The sequence below is a fragment of the Sorex fumeus genome, unplaced genomic scaffold (assembly GCF_029834395.1).
Source record: "Sorex fumeus unplaced genomic scaffold, SorFum_2.1 ptg000015l, whole genome shotgun sequence".
NCBI classification, from domain to species: Eukaryota; Metazoa; Chordata; class Mammalia; order Eulipotyphla; family Soricidae; genus Sorex; species Sorex fumeus.
The window spans coordinates 18,138,079-18,154,296 of record NW_026606072.1 but is presented as its reverse complement, the minus strand read 5'-3'; the positions used below and the strand labels follow the sequence as shown (position 1 = coordinate 18,154,296).

The 16,218-nt window shown below is 43.9% G+C and overlaps 1 protein-coding gene across 2 annotated transcripts in view; it reads right to left on the bottom strand.

Moving 5' to 3' along the window:
- ANKRD55 (ankyrin repeat domain 55) overlaps nt 1-16,218 on the bottom strand; it is a 98,602-nt gene that overhangs the window by 33,672 nt on the left and 48,712 nt on the right. For both annotated transcript variants that reach the window (XM_056112099.1, XM_056112100.1), the window contains exon 5: nt 9,230-9,290. In XM_056112099.1, coding sequence (XP_055968074.1) covers nt 9,230-9,290 — 61 coding nt within the window. The remainder of the gene's footprint in view (nt 1-9,229; nt 9,291-16,218) is intronic.

The following is a 16,218-nucleotide window of genomic DNA, read 5'->3' as shown; positions in this document are numbered from 1 at the left end:
GCTATTGCTCCAGCCCCAAAACACTATAGGTTTTTATACACATTCTTGGTGCCAAAAGCTTTATATATGTCGCCTAGTTGAATTTTTACAATAATCCCTAGGGGCAGATAATTTTAGGCCCATCGTACAAATTTGAAAACTGAAACTCAGCAGGTGAAGTTATTTGTCTAAGGCCATTGGCAGATGAATGACAGCGCCTGCATTCAACCTTAGATATCAACTCTGCAGTTAAGAATTCTTCTCACAGGTCATATTGGTATACTTTCATTTTGGAAATGAGTTCAGTACAGAAAAATTCTATTCTTTGTGATTTTGACTGGATTTGGGTCTTCTTATTTTCTAGCATGGTGATACTCTTCATAGTGGTTGGGAAGGTTGTCATAACTTTGTTTGTTTCAATTGTCATTGTCTCATGAGTCTTCCCAAAGCACAAGTAGTGCTTATTATACACCACCCTTGAAATCTGGAAACACTTTTAGAAACAACTCGTCATTCCTGCAATGACCCCAAATTGAGACTTGAATTGCTCTATTAATTTTCTAATGTATATGCGCATATGTCACATACCGTAACTACTATTTAAACACATGTACTCTCCTTCTATACAACCCACGCTCTGCTTGTTTATATGACACTGCAAGAGATTGTGAACATTCAGTTCAGGCACAGGAAGCTTCCTGTTGTCATATTTTTCCATTGAACTAATGAGAAATAAAAATAATCCTCTTAGAGTGAGCAATATGAAAACTAAAACTTTCAAAATCAGCTACAGCACAGCTTTTGACATTGCACAATACTTCTGTTTAGGAACTTTTTGTCTACAACTGCTTCCTTCATTTTCTTTCAGCATCTAAAGAGCCGGCAGGCATGGGAGTTGGGAAATGTTAAGACTGGGGTGGCAGTGTAAAGGACAGATGTCAGGCTTAGGGACTGTTTTAGATGTCAGGCTTAGGGACTGTTTTTTGCATGGAGTGGTGATGTTAATCACAACAAAGTTGAAGCTTACTTAGAGGCAGAGACTGGGTGCTTAGTTGCTGGCATGGCTGTGACTCTGAACACACAGTAGTATTCAAGAGCTGCTTATTCAGATATTAACTACAGAACAGTAGGTTATTCAACTTTCCTTGGATGTACCAGGAGTTTAAATGCTCCACCTTGGCAAGCCTCATCAAATCAAAGTCAGTTCCTTGCATCTAAACAATGAACACCAGCTACTTAAAAGTTGTGTCCTCAAAGACTGTAGGAACTGCAGTCTAGAAGGTACTTGCAGATGGTTGAAACTGATACTCAGATAATCTTGGTGACAGTAGAGTTCTTCTTCTTCTTCTTCTTCTTCTTCTTCTTCTTCTTCTTCTTCTTCTTCTTCTTCTTCTTCTTCTTCTTCTTTTAATAAATAAATAAATAAAAGCATTGGCTCAAAGGGTAAAGAATAAGTCACATTTATTTAAGATCAGTAATTCTCAGAATGTTTCAAAGAGAAATGTTAGATTTTCAATCATTTAGGATCCATTTTAAGGTTGTTTGTAAAATAAATGAGATGATATAATGGCAAGGTGTGGAATAGGGTTGCTTTGGAATAATGCTTGTGCAGATGAGTAATTCCATGCTTCCAAAAAGTCAACTGGGTTCTTACAAGTCCTATCAGCATCTCAGCGCTCTCTTATTTTTTTCCCCTAAAACCACTGTAACTTCTGTGTTTTCTGAACCAGAAATCTGATTAAGTGTGAAGCAAGTTTCGTGTTTCAGAACTGTGTTTTAGATTGTTTCCAGTAGGAACTGAAAAACAGAGAGGGTAATGTATAACGTGGCTGGGTGTTTGCAGCAATCATTGGTACAATAGGGACAGAACTATGGCAAATGAATGGGAGGTCAGAAAAACAATACTCCTCTGTGGGATCTAGAGTTTCACAGAAATTGAGCTTGACTCTGGTTGATATTGAAAACTCACATACTATGAAACCTAGCACTACTCACAATCAAGGCATATACTTTACCTCTGAAATATTTTCCTGGCACCCAAACCAAAACAATAAAAAAATTCACATATTATTAATCTCCCAACCACATATGACCACGTATAACAAAAGTTACCCAGGGTCTCCTATAGGTATACAAATACATTATCTTAGGGGATAGTTCTGATGCACAAGTTACTGAGATAGGTTTTTGGAATACAAAAATGAAAAATACATGGTTTGTCTCTTGAAACAGTGTGGGAAAAGGTGAGAGAAAAAGAAAAAGGTGAGAGAAAGTGAGACGCATATTAAAACAGGTTTGTTTTGTTATTTTACCTTTTGTTATTTATAAAATGACCAGATTTCTAGAGCCAGTTGCTACTTCTTTGACTTTGCCTTTAGAATATATAATTTATGCTTGTGCTTATATCTTTAAAATGCCATAAGAGGATTTAGTGTGAATAATTAGACCCAAAAGTTCACATCTGTTTTGTAACTTGAATTTAGTTTTATCAGGGTTCTTTTAGGTCTGGATTGTCATGCTACTCACAAAATGTGTCATGATGCATGCTTAACCTATGATCAGTAATATATCCAAAATACCATACCTTTCACTGCTTTTCTGGATAAATGCATTCAGCTTTCTAAAACAGATGCCAATAGCTACCAGCCCCCTCTTGGTGGGGCCATCCCCTGTGTAGCAAAAGTGAAGCTGGAAAGGTTAGATTCCAGGAGTTCAGCCTTTGTTAACTCCCTTCAACTGTGTCAGACAAGCATTGCTCTTTCAAAGGTTCCCCTGAGTTCCAAGAGAACAAAGTCACAAAGGACGATCTGATCTATTTTATCTTTTCCACAGTGTCAAATTCTGTAGAGTGGGTAACTTTTAAATAAGTCACTTTATAATTAAGCAGTGTGGTTAAAACCACTGTAACTTCTGTGTTTTCTGAACCAGAAATGGGAAAGACAAAGAGAGCTGGTGAGATAGTTCAGTGGACTGAGTGCATGTTTTGCATGTGGGAGGTCTGGGTTCAATCCGCAGAACTGAATAGTCCCTCCACAAAGCATTGCCTCAGTGACTTTTAAGCACAAAACTGGAAATAAACCCTGAACACCAATAAGGGGTGTGCGCGCGCATGTGTGTGTGTGTGTGTGTGTGTGTGTGTGTGTGTGTGTGTGTTGGCGATGGTGATGGTGATGTTGGGGGGAGGACAAACAGATAACTGACAACACAAATAGTTTAGAACTGGAACCACTTACTGATTTTTTAAATGTTGTAAGAAACTAAAGGAAAATTTTGCATAATATAGCTATTTTTCTAGGAGTAGGGAAGGCCATCTTTTTAAAAAAAATTTCAGAGCTGGAGAGATAGCTTAGAGGTTAAGTTTCTTTCCTTGCATTGAGCTGATCCCAGTTCAAATCCCCTGTACTACATCTGGTCCCCTGAGCACCACCAGGTATGGTCTATTTCCCCTGCTCCCCTCCCCCCCCGCCGCCAAAGATACTCAAATAAGCAATGGATACACTTGACCTTTTGGATGATATCATATTTAAAGTGTCCCAAGGAAGGACATCACGAGTCAATCTAAATTAAACCATAGACAATGGACAAAAATCTGTTTTCTGACAGTGAAAGATTAATGTTCAGAATACAGAATAAGGGGCCAGGTGAGTGGCTCAGTCATAAAGCACTTCCCTTACACTTGTGAGACACTGAATTTGATTCCCAGTATCACAGTAAAAAATATAATACCAAACAAAGCCTTGATCACTTGATCACTTGATATCCTGTTACTCATTGATTTGCTCGAGTGGGTGCCAGAAACATCTCCATTTGTCCCTGTCGTGTGCTAGTGTAGTTCAATGGAGTCTGCTCGCTACAGGAATATGAAGAGCCTCAAACCATTTGTTCAGGGTCTTGACGAAGAAGTATGACCATTTCGTAGGTGGGCAGCCATGCGTTCTTTTGATGTCAGTGGAATCCAGTCTGTAACAGCGCTAGTCCAGTGGGCATCTTCAAATCGCATTATGTGTCCGCCCATCTGATTTTCGATGCCTTGGTAAATGAGACAGCATCCCTGATTCTCGATCGTTGACAGAAGTCGGAACTTGGATTCCTTCTCTCACTTGAGTGAAGCATGATACTCCAAGTATAGCTATTTCAATTCCTCTTTGGGTGACCTCAATACAGTTCTCATCCTATTTTCATAGGGCCCAGATCTCTGAGGCATATGTTAGTGTAGGGAGAACAGTGGAATCAAAGAGATGTACCCGGATCTAAAGGTTCTTTGTTCTTTTAGCTATTTCTTTGACTTTCTTGAAGGCACTCCAAGCCTCTCTCTTCCTCCTGCACAGCTCAGGTGCCATGTCATTCATCATGTTGAGTTCTTGACCTAGGTACACATAACTGCTTCATTCGAAGATGTTCATTCCATTGATAGCAAATGGAACATCAGGAAACTAGTCCATTCTTCATAAACATTGTCTTCGTGAGATTCAGCTGCAGTCTGATCTTTCCAAACTCATGGTCAAAGTTGGCCAGCATTTGTGCTGCTTGGCTACTGTTTGGTGTTATTAGAATGATGTCATCAGCGAAGCAGAGGTGGTATAGTTGCCGACCGTCTAACTTCACTTCCATTCCTTCCCATTCCAGTCATCGCAAGATGTTCTCGAGGGTGGCAGTGAAGAGTTTCAGTGAAATGATATTGCCCTGACGAACCACTCTCTTGAAGTTGATGATCACTTCCTTGTAGAATGGTGAGATCCTGGTGGTGAATCTGTAATACAGCTCATGGAGGATCCTAATGTACTGAGTTTGAAGGCCCTGTTTGGCTAGGGCTTTGATGGCTGCTTCAGTCTCAACAGAATCAAAAGCCGTCTTTAAATTGATGACTGTTAAACACAGTGGCATCTTGAATTCCCTAGAAACCTCAATGAGCTTGGTTACCATGTGGATGTGGTCAATTGTGCTGAATCCTTTTTGGAACCCAGCTTGCTTGCATGGTTGTCCTTTATCTAGAGTTCTGCCAATCCTATTCAGGATGACTTGAGTGAACAGTTTGAAGACGACGGACAACAGGCAGATCAGGCAATAGTTGCCAATGTCGTGGATGTCTCCCTTCTTGTACAGTAGAACTGTCCTGCTGGTTTTCCATTGGGACGGAACCTTGCATTCAGACAGTTAGCATGTGAAGAGCCGAGCCAGTGTATTGATGAGTACTGAGGCAGATTCTTCAGGTGTTCGGGTCTGACCTTGTCTGGGCCGGGTGCTGTTCCCTTCTTTACCAATGCAATGGCATGTCAGATTTTGGAAGGTAGAATGTTGGGAATGACATATCCATCCTGCGGAATTTGGTATGTGGGCAATTGGACGTGGCTATCGAAGAGATCGAGTAAAAGTCATGGATAATCTTCTCCATTGCCCTTCTGCAAGATGTGATAGAACCATCAGGATGGCAGAGGGCAGTCATCTTGGTCTTGTAGTTAGCGAGGGACAGGCAGGCTTTGCGAATATTTTTCCTGGCTTCTGCTGCATCTGCCAGCACTGCTGCTCTTCTTTCTTTGAGGTCTTCCTTTATTGCTTTTTTGCACTGCTTTTAGAGCTCGGACATTAGCTTACAGTTACCTGAGGCTCGTGGCAAGCCATGTTGGTGAATGAGCTTGAGAGTCTCCAATGACAGGCATCTTTTTGTGTCTTTCTCTCTCTTGGTGTTCCTTCCACAATCATGGAGGTGCTGAACCAGTTGATTATATTCCTCGTTGATCTAATCAATGATGGCATATTTCCATGTTGCCACAATAGTACTAAAGAGCTCCCAGTTGGTGGTCGTTCTGGGAGTTCTCTTCTTAAACTTTGCAGCCTTTTCTCCCCACTCCGAGAAGTAGAATTTTGCACAAAGGAGACAGTGGTTCGATTCTGTTTGGAATTTTGGGGCAGCAGTGACATCGCTCAGGCAAAATCGTTGATTGAATATGATGCCGTCAATTTTATTGTGGAACTGTCCACTGGGAAACTCCCATGTCCAACATTTAGATTTGGCCTTCTGGAACTGTGAGTTACCATAGATGGTCTTGGTTGACATGATGAACTCAGACAGTTTGTCATCCTGTTCGTTCCATTCTAGGCCATGGGTCCTGATGTGGAGTTCTTTGGCCAATCTTCTTGGTCTTATCTTGGCATTAAAGTCACCGACAATGATCTTGTAAAAGTTGTGGTCTTCTTTTTAGAACTTCTCCAGCTTCATGTAGTATTTCTCAATTTCTTCTTCATCGTAATTGGATGTTTGTTTGTAGACCATGAAGATAGAAACTGCTGACAGTGAGTCACATCTATTCAAGCATAAGCGTCCGATTCAGGATTTTTAGGGATTTGAATGAATCAATGCTCATGGCCAAGTTCATGTTGATGAGGACACCAACACCACCGCCTCTTTTGTCACATGTTCCAAGGAGCAGTTCTTCTCCAGTTTCAAAAGTGGCATGATGTGGTTGATGCCTTCTTATCTCAGTCAGACCAATGATGTCATACTTGATCTTCTGTGCTTGCACCATCGGGTCCTCAATGGATGCTTCTGATGCCAGAATACATGCGTTGAAAGTACAGATAAATACCTCATCAGCCGACCTCCACTACCTCTACTACCTCCACTACCCAGCCGCTACCATGCTCCAGGCTGCTTTCTGCACATCATAAGACACTTAATACCCATCTTCCAAGATTACCAAGCCATGTTTGATGGGGTTCAAAAATGGTGTGAACCATGGGAACACCTACAAGGGTGATTAGAGGCCACCCTAAAAGCCTCCTTCCCTCTCGAAGAGCCTGACAAGCTACCGAGAATATCCCACTCACACAGCAGAGCATGGCAAGCTACCCTTGGCATATTCAATATGCCAAAAACAGTAAAAACAATGGGTTTCACTCCCCTGACCCTGAAAAAACCCCCAATACGGCAGAGTTAAGAAGGATGAACAAGGTGAGGCTGTCAAAACGAGTATCCTTTTGTCTGTTGCTTTCGGATTATACCTGATAGGCTACTCACACATTGGTTCTCATAAGTAGCTCTCAGAGGTGCTGGGAACTGAACCTGGGACTCCTGTATGCAGTGTGTGTGCTCCAGCCTTGAGACATCTCCCTGACCAGATTTGTCCTTTCTTTTCTTTTTGGCCACACCCAGTTGGTGCTAAGAGGTTACTCCTGACTTTGAACTTAGGGCTTAACTCCTGGTGGTACTTGGAGACCACATGAGATACTGGAGTTCCCACCCAGGTCAGCCACGTTCAAAGCAAATACCCTACCAACCGTACAATTGCTCTAGTCCTTTTAAAGGTCTTTGCTCTTAGCATTTAAAAACCAAGGATTCAGAATGCTAATTGTAACAGCAGGAGAAATTTCCTCCAACAGAGGTCATTTTCCATGAAAAGAAGCAAGAGATTTTTTAATATTTATTTTAAAATTTTATAATAACCACACTTAAGAAGATGTGTTTTGGAGTTGGAGAAATAGCTCAAAGAGCTGGAGCACATGCTTTGCCAGTAGGAAGTCCATGTTTGATCTCTGGCACCACACAGTCCCCTGAGTACCACCAGAAACTACCCCCCAAGAACCATCATGTGTGGTCCAAAGACTGAAAAAATAGAAAAAGTCTCTGTGTTTACTTCATTGTCTCCAGCAGCCAAAGAGAGAATAAATGTTGTGGGGGAATGCTCACAGACCTGAGGGGCAGACAGCCTGAGCCCTTTTCAAGTAGACGTTTGCTTTAGTGTGTGAATAACTGAATTTGGCCCTTACCGAAAACCCTCAACTGTGGAAGATGGTCTGGAGGTGATGGTGGAGGGGTTGTGGAGGGGCATAGTAAAGGTAGCAGGGGAGAGGTGGTGGTGAAAGCAGTTAGCAACTTGCCCCAAGTCTAGAAATTTGCCATCAGCTGGCACAGAGGACAGTCTCTTGTGCTCCAGGAGCAGAGTGATGGGAGCCTTTTCACCTCTGCTTCTCAGTTTTAAAGCAGAACTCTGAAGCAGTACAATTGTCTTTCTTCTGGGGGGGGGGGGTGGTGCTTCAAACCACTAAAGAATAGGGGAGTGAAAGTAGCTAGAGGCCTGCTTATGAAGCAGGGACTTTTGGGTGTGGTCACTAGTGTGGAGCTAGCCGGAAGGAGCCTTTTCACCAGAAAGCGTTGAGAAAGACAGGGGTCTGAACCAGCTGGAAGCTGTCACGGGGCGGCCTCCCAACTGTTGTTTCTGGTTCCTTTGAAAGAAAAAAGTTCAGCATTTGGAAACACACTTATTTTAAATGTTATCAAACTTTCTTAAAGTTATTAGATATTCTTGGTGAAGTGCAGCCAAACCAAGTAGATTGATTAAAAATGCCAGTGTAAAGCAGGTACTGAGATACGTAGTAGGGTCTGGAGCAATAGTACAGTGGGTAGGGCGTTTACCTTGCATGTGATTGACTTGGGTTCAATCCGCAGTATCCCATGTGGCCCCCTAAGCACCTTCAGGACTTAATTTCTGAATGCAGAGCCAGGAGTAAATCCCTGAGCACTTCTGGGTGTGCCCCCCACCCCACAAAAAAAAAGGAAGACGCATGTTAAAAAATAAGCTAAGTTCATGAAAGTCAATTCTGCTTTTTGACACTTTGACTCTGGAGCCGAAGCACCGGTGGCTCACACTTGGCTGTGGCTAAATCAGCACAAATTGTAGTGTCAGCACCAATGGCAAAGACGTTAAGTAGATACAAAGCCCGAAGCTTCAGCTCTGTTCAGGTCTGACCCATCCCCTCTTAGAACTGGCTGGATTGCCCGCATTGCCTTTCTGGAAGCTTTGTGTAGGCTTGTCTTTGCAGTCAATCAGTGATAACCAGTACGTGACCTCTGGGGCAAGGGGCTGGAAATGATCATCTGCCTATCACCTTTCACTCGGAGAAAGAGCATCTGCAACCATAGCTTGCTATCAGTTTCTGTGACTTGAGAAGACAGGAAAGAGAATGCTTATTTCTCAATGTCCAGAGGGAAATTACAAATTTTCAGTGGTACAATAAATGCTTAAGAACTTACTGCAATAAGTCCTTTCTTAAACAGGTACTCATACCCACAAGTGGGGATGAATTTCTGCTCAAGGATCAGAGCAAAAGCACAGATTTCCGTCTCTGAGAAGAAACACACAAAGGAACTCTACTCCCTCTTTACATCTTCATGACAGGAAGCACAGAAGTTCAGAAAACGCTTCTGTGCACCCGGCCACACAATAGCCGATTGTGCAGGGGTGGGCAGACTCACCTCATTGTCCTGGTGATTAATCTCGCTGAGATTCGACTGCTGCAGCAGGACTGTTAGGAGCCTGTAAGGAAACACAGGAGAAGGGACTCTAACGAACAGAGTCTGCAAGTGAACGCATTAGAAATGTGGTCATATCAATGGAGATGAACTCTTTCCACTTCACTGAGGGAAGATCCATGGAAAAGAAGTTAGTGTGAGAAGGACAAGGCACTGGGGTCAATATTCCCTCTTTCCACCACCCTCCTCCTCTCTCGGTGCTGCTGGAGGGAAACACTGCAAGGAACAGAGAAAGTGGATCTTTGGTTTTAGCTTATTCACCAGACCCGTGTCCCTGTCTGCACAAACAGAACAATGTGTTCTTATGTATTTTATCCTGGTGTTGCCCAGGGGCTATTCCTGCCCCAGTGCTCAGGGCTCACTCCTTGAAGTGCTCAGGTGTCCTATGGATGCCAGGGAGTGAACCGGGATAGGCCCACCTGTACCATCTCTTGGGCTCATTGGGTGTATTTGAGAGTGAAGCTCCTAGAGTGCTTTCAACCTGCTTCACCATTAGGTTTTGCAAAAAAAAAAAAAATGTGCCCGTGATACCAGGAGGCAGGAGGTACCTACACCTTTGTTTATTCTGTCAATGTGCAACAGCTCTTAGCGATTCTCTGGTGCAAGTTCTTATCCTACTTGGGTTCCATATGCGGTGGATTGAGTCAACACTATCTGTTCCTGATAGGGACAAAGCCGAGACTCTTGGGGCACAGAGCCTAGGGTCACATCCATCCCAGCTCCTTACTCTACTGGGGTCTAATCTGGGGGCATCAGAAAAAAGTTTCTACCGTATAGCTCAGGGTGAGAATGAAGTAATTAATACGTTTTAAACATTTGAAGTTTACCTGAAACAGTAAATACAGTGTCCGTCCCACCCGACAGCCTGCCCCTTACTTACCCAGGAACCCAGATGTCAGTCCCTGGGATTTAGGCTCCAGGCTCCACCAGACCTGAGGGCTTTCAAGCCACTGAGCCCAGTTTCAAGCTCTTTCTTGCTGGGGACCCCAAACAGCAGAGTTGTCAGGATCCCCACATAGTGTGGGAGGGGTTTGAGCTCACAACCTCATGTTGTTTGGGCAGGTGCTTAGAGCGTTTTCAGAAGTATTTTTTCTAGAATATTGAACATGACATGTTCTTGCCCTGGCTCTATCCCAGAATCTCCTGGAAAGTTTATTTATTTATTTATTGGTTTGGGGTCTACACCTGGCAGTGCTTGGAGCTTACTCCTGGCTCTGCACTTGCACTCAGGAATTATTCCTGGCAATGCTTGGCAGGGAGACATGGAAGATGCAGGGAATCCAACTCAGGTGGGTCGCATTCAAGGCAAGTGACCGTCCTCCTGCTATACTATCTCTTTGGTCCCAACGGAGGTATATTTTTAAAGTACAACAAATACCTGGGATTTGTATTTGAGATTTCTGACTTGGTAGGTGTGGTACAACTTTGTCCGTCTGTCTGTCTGTCCTCCCGTTGTTCATTGATTTGCTCAAGCGGGCCCAGTAACGTCTCCATTGTGAGACTTCTTGTTACTGTGTTTGGCATATTGAATACTCTCGGTAGCTTGCCAGGCTCTCCGAGAGGGGCGGAGGAATCGAACCCGGCTCGGCTGGGCTGCTGTGTGCAAGGCAAACGCCCTACCACTGTGCTATCACTTTCACAGCTGTTTAGGAAATTCTTGCAAACAGGTTGGAAACCACCAAGAAAGGTGCAGACGGATTCGTGGCCCCAATGCTCTTCACCCTTTAATATAAGGGTGTTCTAATCCCACTGACCCTGGCACCTTGGAAAGTGCATTTATTTGTCAACAGAGCCTTTACAATGTTAATACGGTAGGACAGGAGCCTTTCAGAGGAGGGTGTCTGACACAATGTGGCTAGTGTTTTCCAAAAAACTATACTCAGAGAGTAGAGCCCAGGGATACAGGCTCACAGGGCTAAGACTGCAGAAAGGGTGCCAGACAAGAAGAGGGCAATGAGCTGCCTCCAGGTAAAGGAAAGAGCCCTCCTCTCAGGCATCCTGGTTGGTCACATGCAGTCTCAGAGGGGAAGGGTTAATTTCTGGGTCTAAGCCACAAAGAGAGTGGTCTTTTTGTGAGGACAAAGGCACACATTCCTCAAGATGATCAAGGATAGCTGATGGGGAGATAATGAAGTCAGGCAGAAATTATCACTATTTTTGTGTATTTTCAAGGTCCACCATGGGGTTTCAGTGTTCGGGAGAACATGCAATGCTAAGGATCAAACCCAAGACCACACCCAGCACGGCAAGTGCTCTATCATGGAACTGTATTCCCAGCCCTCAGAAATTATTTTTATAACTTTTTTTGAAAGATGAAATGTATTAATTTTCTCCCAAAACTCAGATTTAAAGTATTTCCTCTTCCAGTGGAAATCAGATTGTCATTGTTTTTTAGCTCAGCTGACATCTATTTATCTATTGATGTTATTATTCAATTTTGGACTTTGTAGACACACTCAGCCATAAGTGACCCAAGAGCCATTCCTGGCCCCTTGCTCAGTAGTGACTCCTGGAAGTACTTGGGGGAACCATATGTGGAGCCTGATTGCAACTAGGGCCAGCCGCATTGCAAGGCAAGTACCTTGCCCCTGTACTATCTCTCTGGCCCTTGGCTGATATCTAAAATCCTAAGTACTAAGTGGAATGAAAGAAGAAAAGAGAAAACGACTGATTGTAATGCCTTAGTAACTAATGTACAGGAGAGATTTAAAAGGAATGAGCTCTGGTTATTTGCTAAAGAGGTGAAATAATCAGGAAGCCTAAGGTTTCAATCTAGTCTTAGGACATCCTTTGGAAGTTAGATTATGGCATAATTCTGGCCTCTCCATTGCATGTCCTATGTGAGCCTCGGTCTCCCTGCTTCTCTAATGGGGGAAGTCACAGTCCTGGCTGAGGACTGAATAGCACAACAGCCAGAAAACAGCTCTGAAGGAGCCACTGTCCTGACTGCGAGCAGCTCATCTCTTTCATCCTTGCTGAATTTCTAGAATTCCTCCCTCTGATGGGAAGATGCTATGAAAATAATTCCATTTGAGTAACACTGTTTTTATCTTTGTAATTACGTTGCACAATATTTTCCTTTATGCTACTTTATGGGGTGGGGGGGGGGGAAGGAGGCAGTGATAGCGAGTCCCTGAGGCACCACATTCCTTGCCACGGCCCTCACACCTTGCCCTGCTTGTCCAGCCTAGACGAGAAACCCGGTGCATCTGCGTTCCCTCCGCGCCTCTCCTCTCTTCCGTGGCTGACTGATAGGTAATGCTCTAGCTACTTCCCCACATCTGTCTGAATGACCAGAAAACCTGCACATGTCTTTGTTTTGCTTTCTCAGAGTTCTCATTTTTTGTAAAGGCAGCCCTGAGTATTTTTCCACCCGCCCTAGCTCTGTACAGGTCCTGACTTCAGAGTTTAACAGCAGCAAAGGCCCACTTCCCCCAGGGACCAAGACTCCAGCCAGGCACAGACACCCAAAGGGGCATGCCCCATACCCCCATGTGCTGAGCTTGATGGCAAGCCTCTGGGAAAAATTCTTGGTTCATTTCCACCAGGTCGCAACCCTGAGTCAGCTATAAAATCCTCATTGTCTTTGTTTTCTTATTTGTAAAACAAAAATGATAGATAGGAACCAGAGACACGGTACAGGAGAGTGGTTCAAATCCCCAGCATCACATTGAGCATCGCCAAGGGTTACTCCTGAGCACAGAGCCAGGAATAGCCCCAAGCACTGTTGGGTGTGGTCCCAAAGATAGAACAAACAAAAATGGAAGTGATAGAAATAAAGGCACGTCTTTGTTAAACTTTTTGGTGATTTTAAATGCATCACTCCATGTACAGCACTGAGAACAGAATGAAAATGCCACAGTGTAAGGTATAGTCTATGCAATGGGTTTCTTTACAAGCTCCGACTTCCCTTTATTTCAGGGGCTCCCTGATCTCCACTAGGTGATTCGCTGGGAGAGGTCAGGTGTACTCTGGGAGGTTTGTTCCCTAGAGCGGCTGTTTTTCTGCCCCCCACACCCCTACCCCGCCTGCTTACAGCCCTGGTTTGATCAGACTGCTGGTGGGCAGCAAAGAACCCCTGATCCAGTCATCTGCTTGGCTCACCACGCTGTGAAAACACAAGGGTTTGCTGCAGTGAAGCGTCCACCTCTGGGTGAGAGCCCATCACTCACATCACTTGGTAACTAGTGAACAGGACCCAGAGAAAGGATTTCTTTCCTCTCTCAGTAGTCAAGAGCTGTGAAAAGAGACAGAGCTGCTAGTGCTTTTGGCAAGGAAAAAAAAAGTGTTGGTAACCGCAGAGTTGGGGGGGGGGGGGAGGTGGAGACCTCAGAGAGCCTGGGGCTGCTTTCAGAAGAAATGGAAGCCTTACCAGGCTGGCCTCCAGCACTTTGTACAAACATAACTTCATTCTTTTTGGAATTCTGTCTTCATGATCATGCTGCCTCTTTCACACTAGTCCCCTCTGAATGTTCCAGTCAAGACAGCAAGAAAAGCCATGGGGAGCTAAAAGAGAGAAATGAGGACCTGCTGGGAAGCAGAGGGGAGGGGACCCTGTGCCCCTTTGCTTTTGTCTAACCAACTTGCCTTCTCCTTCATCATTATAAATCGCTCCTCTACAACAGTATAGGGTCCCCTGACTTGTAATCTAGCTGGGGCTGTGCATTGGATGGACTGCTTTGCTACTACACTGTTTTCACCAGAGAACCGCAATCCCTCTGGAGGCAAAGAGACTTTTGAAGACTCCCCTTGGGTTGTGCCTAGCAGCCTCAGTGCTACTTATCACCACCATCACTGCTGAAATTACTAGTGCAGACCTACATTCTTTGGTGGTCAGTCAAGCTGATCTGAAAGTTGTGTCCATTTAGAAAAATTAAGCAATCAAAGAGGTTGCAAGATTTTGGAAGACATCCATTAGTCAGACCTAGATCTTTTTTCTTTTCCTCAGAAAGAAGTTCTGAGCATATACTGACACATAACACATGCGGAATAGAAGTTCAGTTTCTCTGCTACATAGCATAGCTTGGTTAGTTTTGGTTTAAAACATTTATTGCAGCTATTATTAAACTGCCAGAGCCGGAAAGCTTCTCATAAAACAGGGATAGTATATAATTTGAGGCATAGGAAATCCGTAAAGGTAAGTTGGTTTCATTTCTTATGTAGCAAGATAACTTGATTATGTAGGTTATTAAGGTTGAACTCAATTCATTTTTGAAGAACAATGACCAGAAGCTATTATTTTGCTTTTGGAATCATTTAAGTCTTTGGGATTTGTTAGTTACAGCAGTTAGCATTTCCATAAGTACAGAGAGCAGGATTTTCTCTTTCTGAGTCAGCTAAGTGTCCCAGTAGGACAATAACACTGTAACATCAGCTTATGAAAGAATGTTTGTTTTTCAAGCTTGAGCTCTTCCCAAATTGGTGGTTGGGATGTTAGGTACAATTTTAAGAGAAGCTCAAACCTCAGCTCTGTGTTATCTCACTGATACTGAAGTCATGAAGATCCCAGAGTATCTAAGGGCATGCCTGGGTCTAATGCAAAAGAGACCAATGAATCCACAGAAGAGAAGATTCCTGGACTGCTTTTTGGAATTGATTTCATAGGATCACCCTAGCTGATCCAACTGGTCTTGTGATTTTTTTCTTTTTTTGGCTTTTTGGGGTCACAGCAGTGATGCACAGGGGTTACTCCTGGCTTTGCACTCAGGAATTACTCCTGGCAGTGCTCAGGGGACCCTATGAGATGCTGGGAATTGAATCCGGGTTGTCTGCATGCAAGGCAAATGCCCTACCTGCTGTACTATCGCTCCAGCTACAAATCTTGTGGGTTTTTTTTATAGACAAGGCTCGATTTATCCTCCAGCTACAACGAGGTGATAGCAGGGAGAGCTTTTAAACTGAAATCCACCTTCTACTTGCTAGGAGAAGAATGCCAGACCAGAGAGTGCCTTACTCAGAGCTTCCTATTCATAGGTATGGCCAAATGATTAGTTCTTGCCAATGGAATGTGAGCAGAAATAAACTTTGTTTATCTCAGCTGTGATTGGAAAGAAGCAGGTGGGCTTCTCCACCTACCTTGTCCCCATTCTGCAGACTGAACAATGGATACTATGATTCAAGGAGAAGATGAGACCATAAGATGGAGGAAGGCAGGGCCCCCCTGTGTCACTGTATGGAGAAGAGTCACTCCTTTCAGAGATTTCCACACTGAATGGTTCCACATATAATAGAGAAACTTGATTTTTTTGGAGTCACACCTGGCAGTGCTTGACCAACCATGTGCAGTGCCTCCCATCGTTCATTGATTTGCTCAACTGGGATGGAACCCAGGGCTCCAGCATGTAAAGCACATGCTCCAGTCCTCTGAACTATCTTCCAGGCCTAAACTTATTTTTCCAATGTGCTCAAACACTTGGGCTAGAGCGATAGCACAGTGGTAGGGTGTTTGCCTTGCAAGTGGCCAAGATGGCCGACCTGAGTTCGATTCCTCCGCCCCTCTCGGAGAGCCCGGCAAGCTACTGAGAGTATCTCGCCTGCACAGCAAAGCCTGGCAAGCTACCCGTGACGTATTCGATATGCCGAACACAGTAACAATAAGTCTCACAATGGAGATGTTACTGGGCCCACTTGAGCAAATCGATGAACAACGGGAGGACAGTGACAGTGACAGTTCAAACACTGAAGCATTCTTAACCTTTACTGTTAAAATTAGAACACTTTAACTTTTTGTTAAACACTACTGTTTATTTGTTTTGGGGCCACAGATAGCTGTACTTAGGGCTTACTCCTAGCTTTGAACTCAGGAATCACTGCTGGTAGGCTTGGGGTACCATATAAAGTGATGGAAATAGAACCTGGGGCGGCCATATGCAAGGGCAATGCCCTACCTGCTGTATTATTACTCCAGCTCACAGTGTTAAAAGTCAACTATG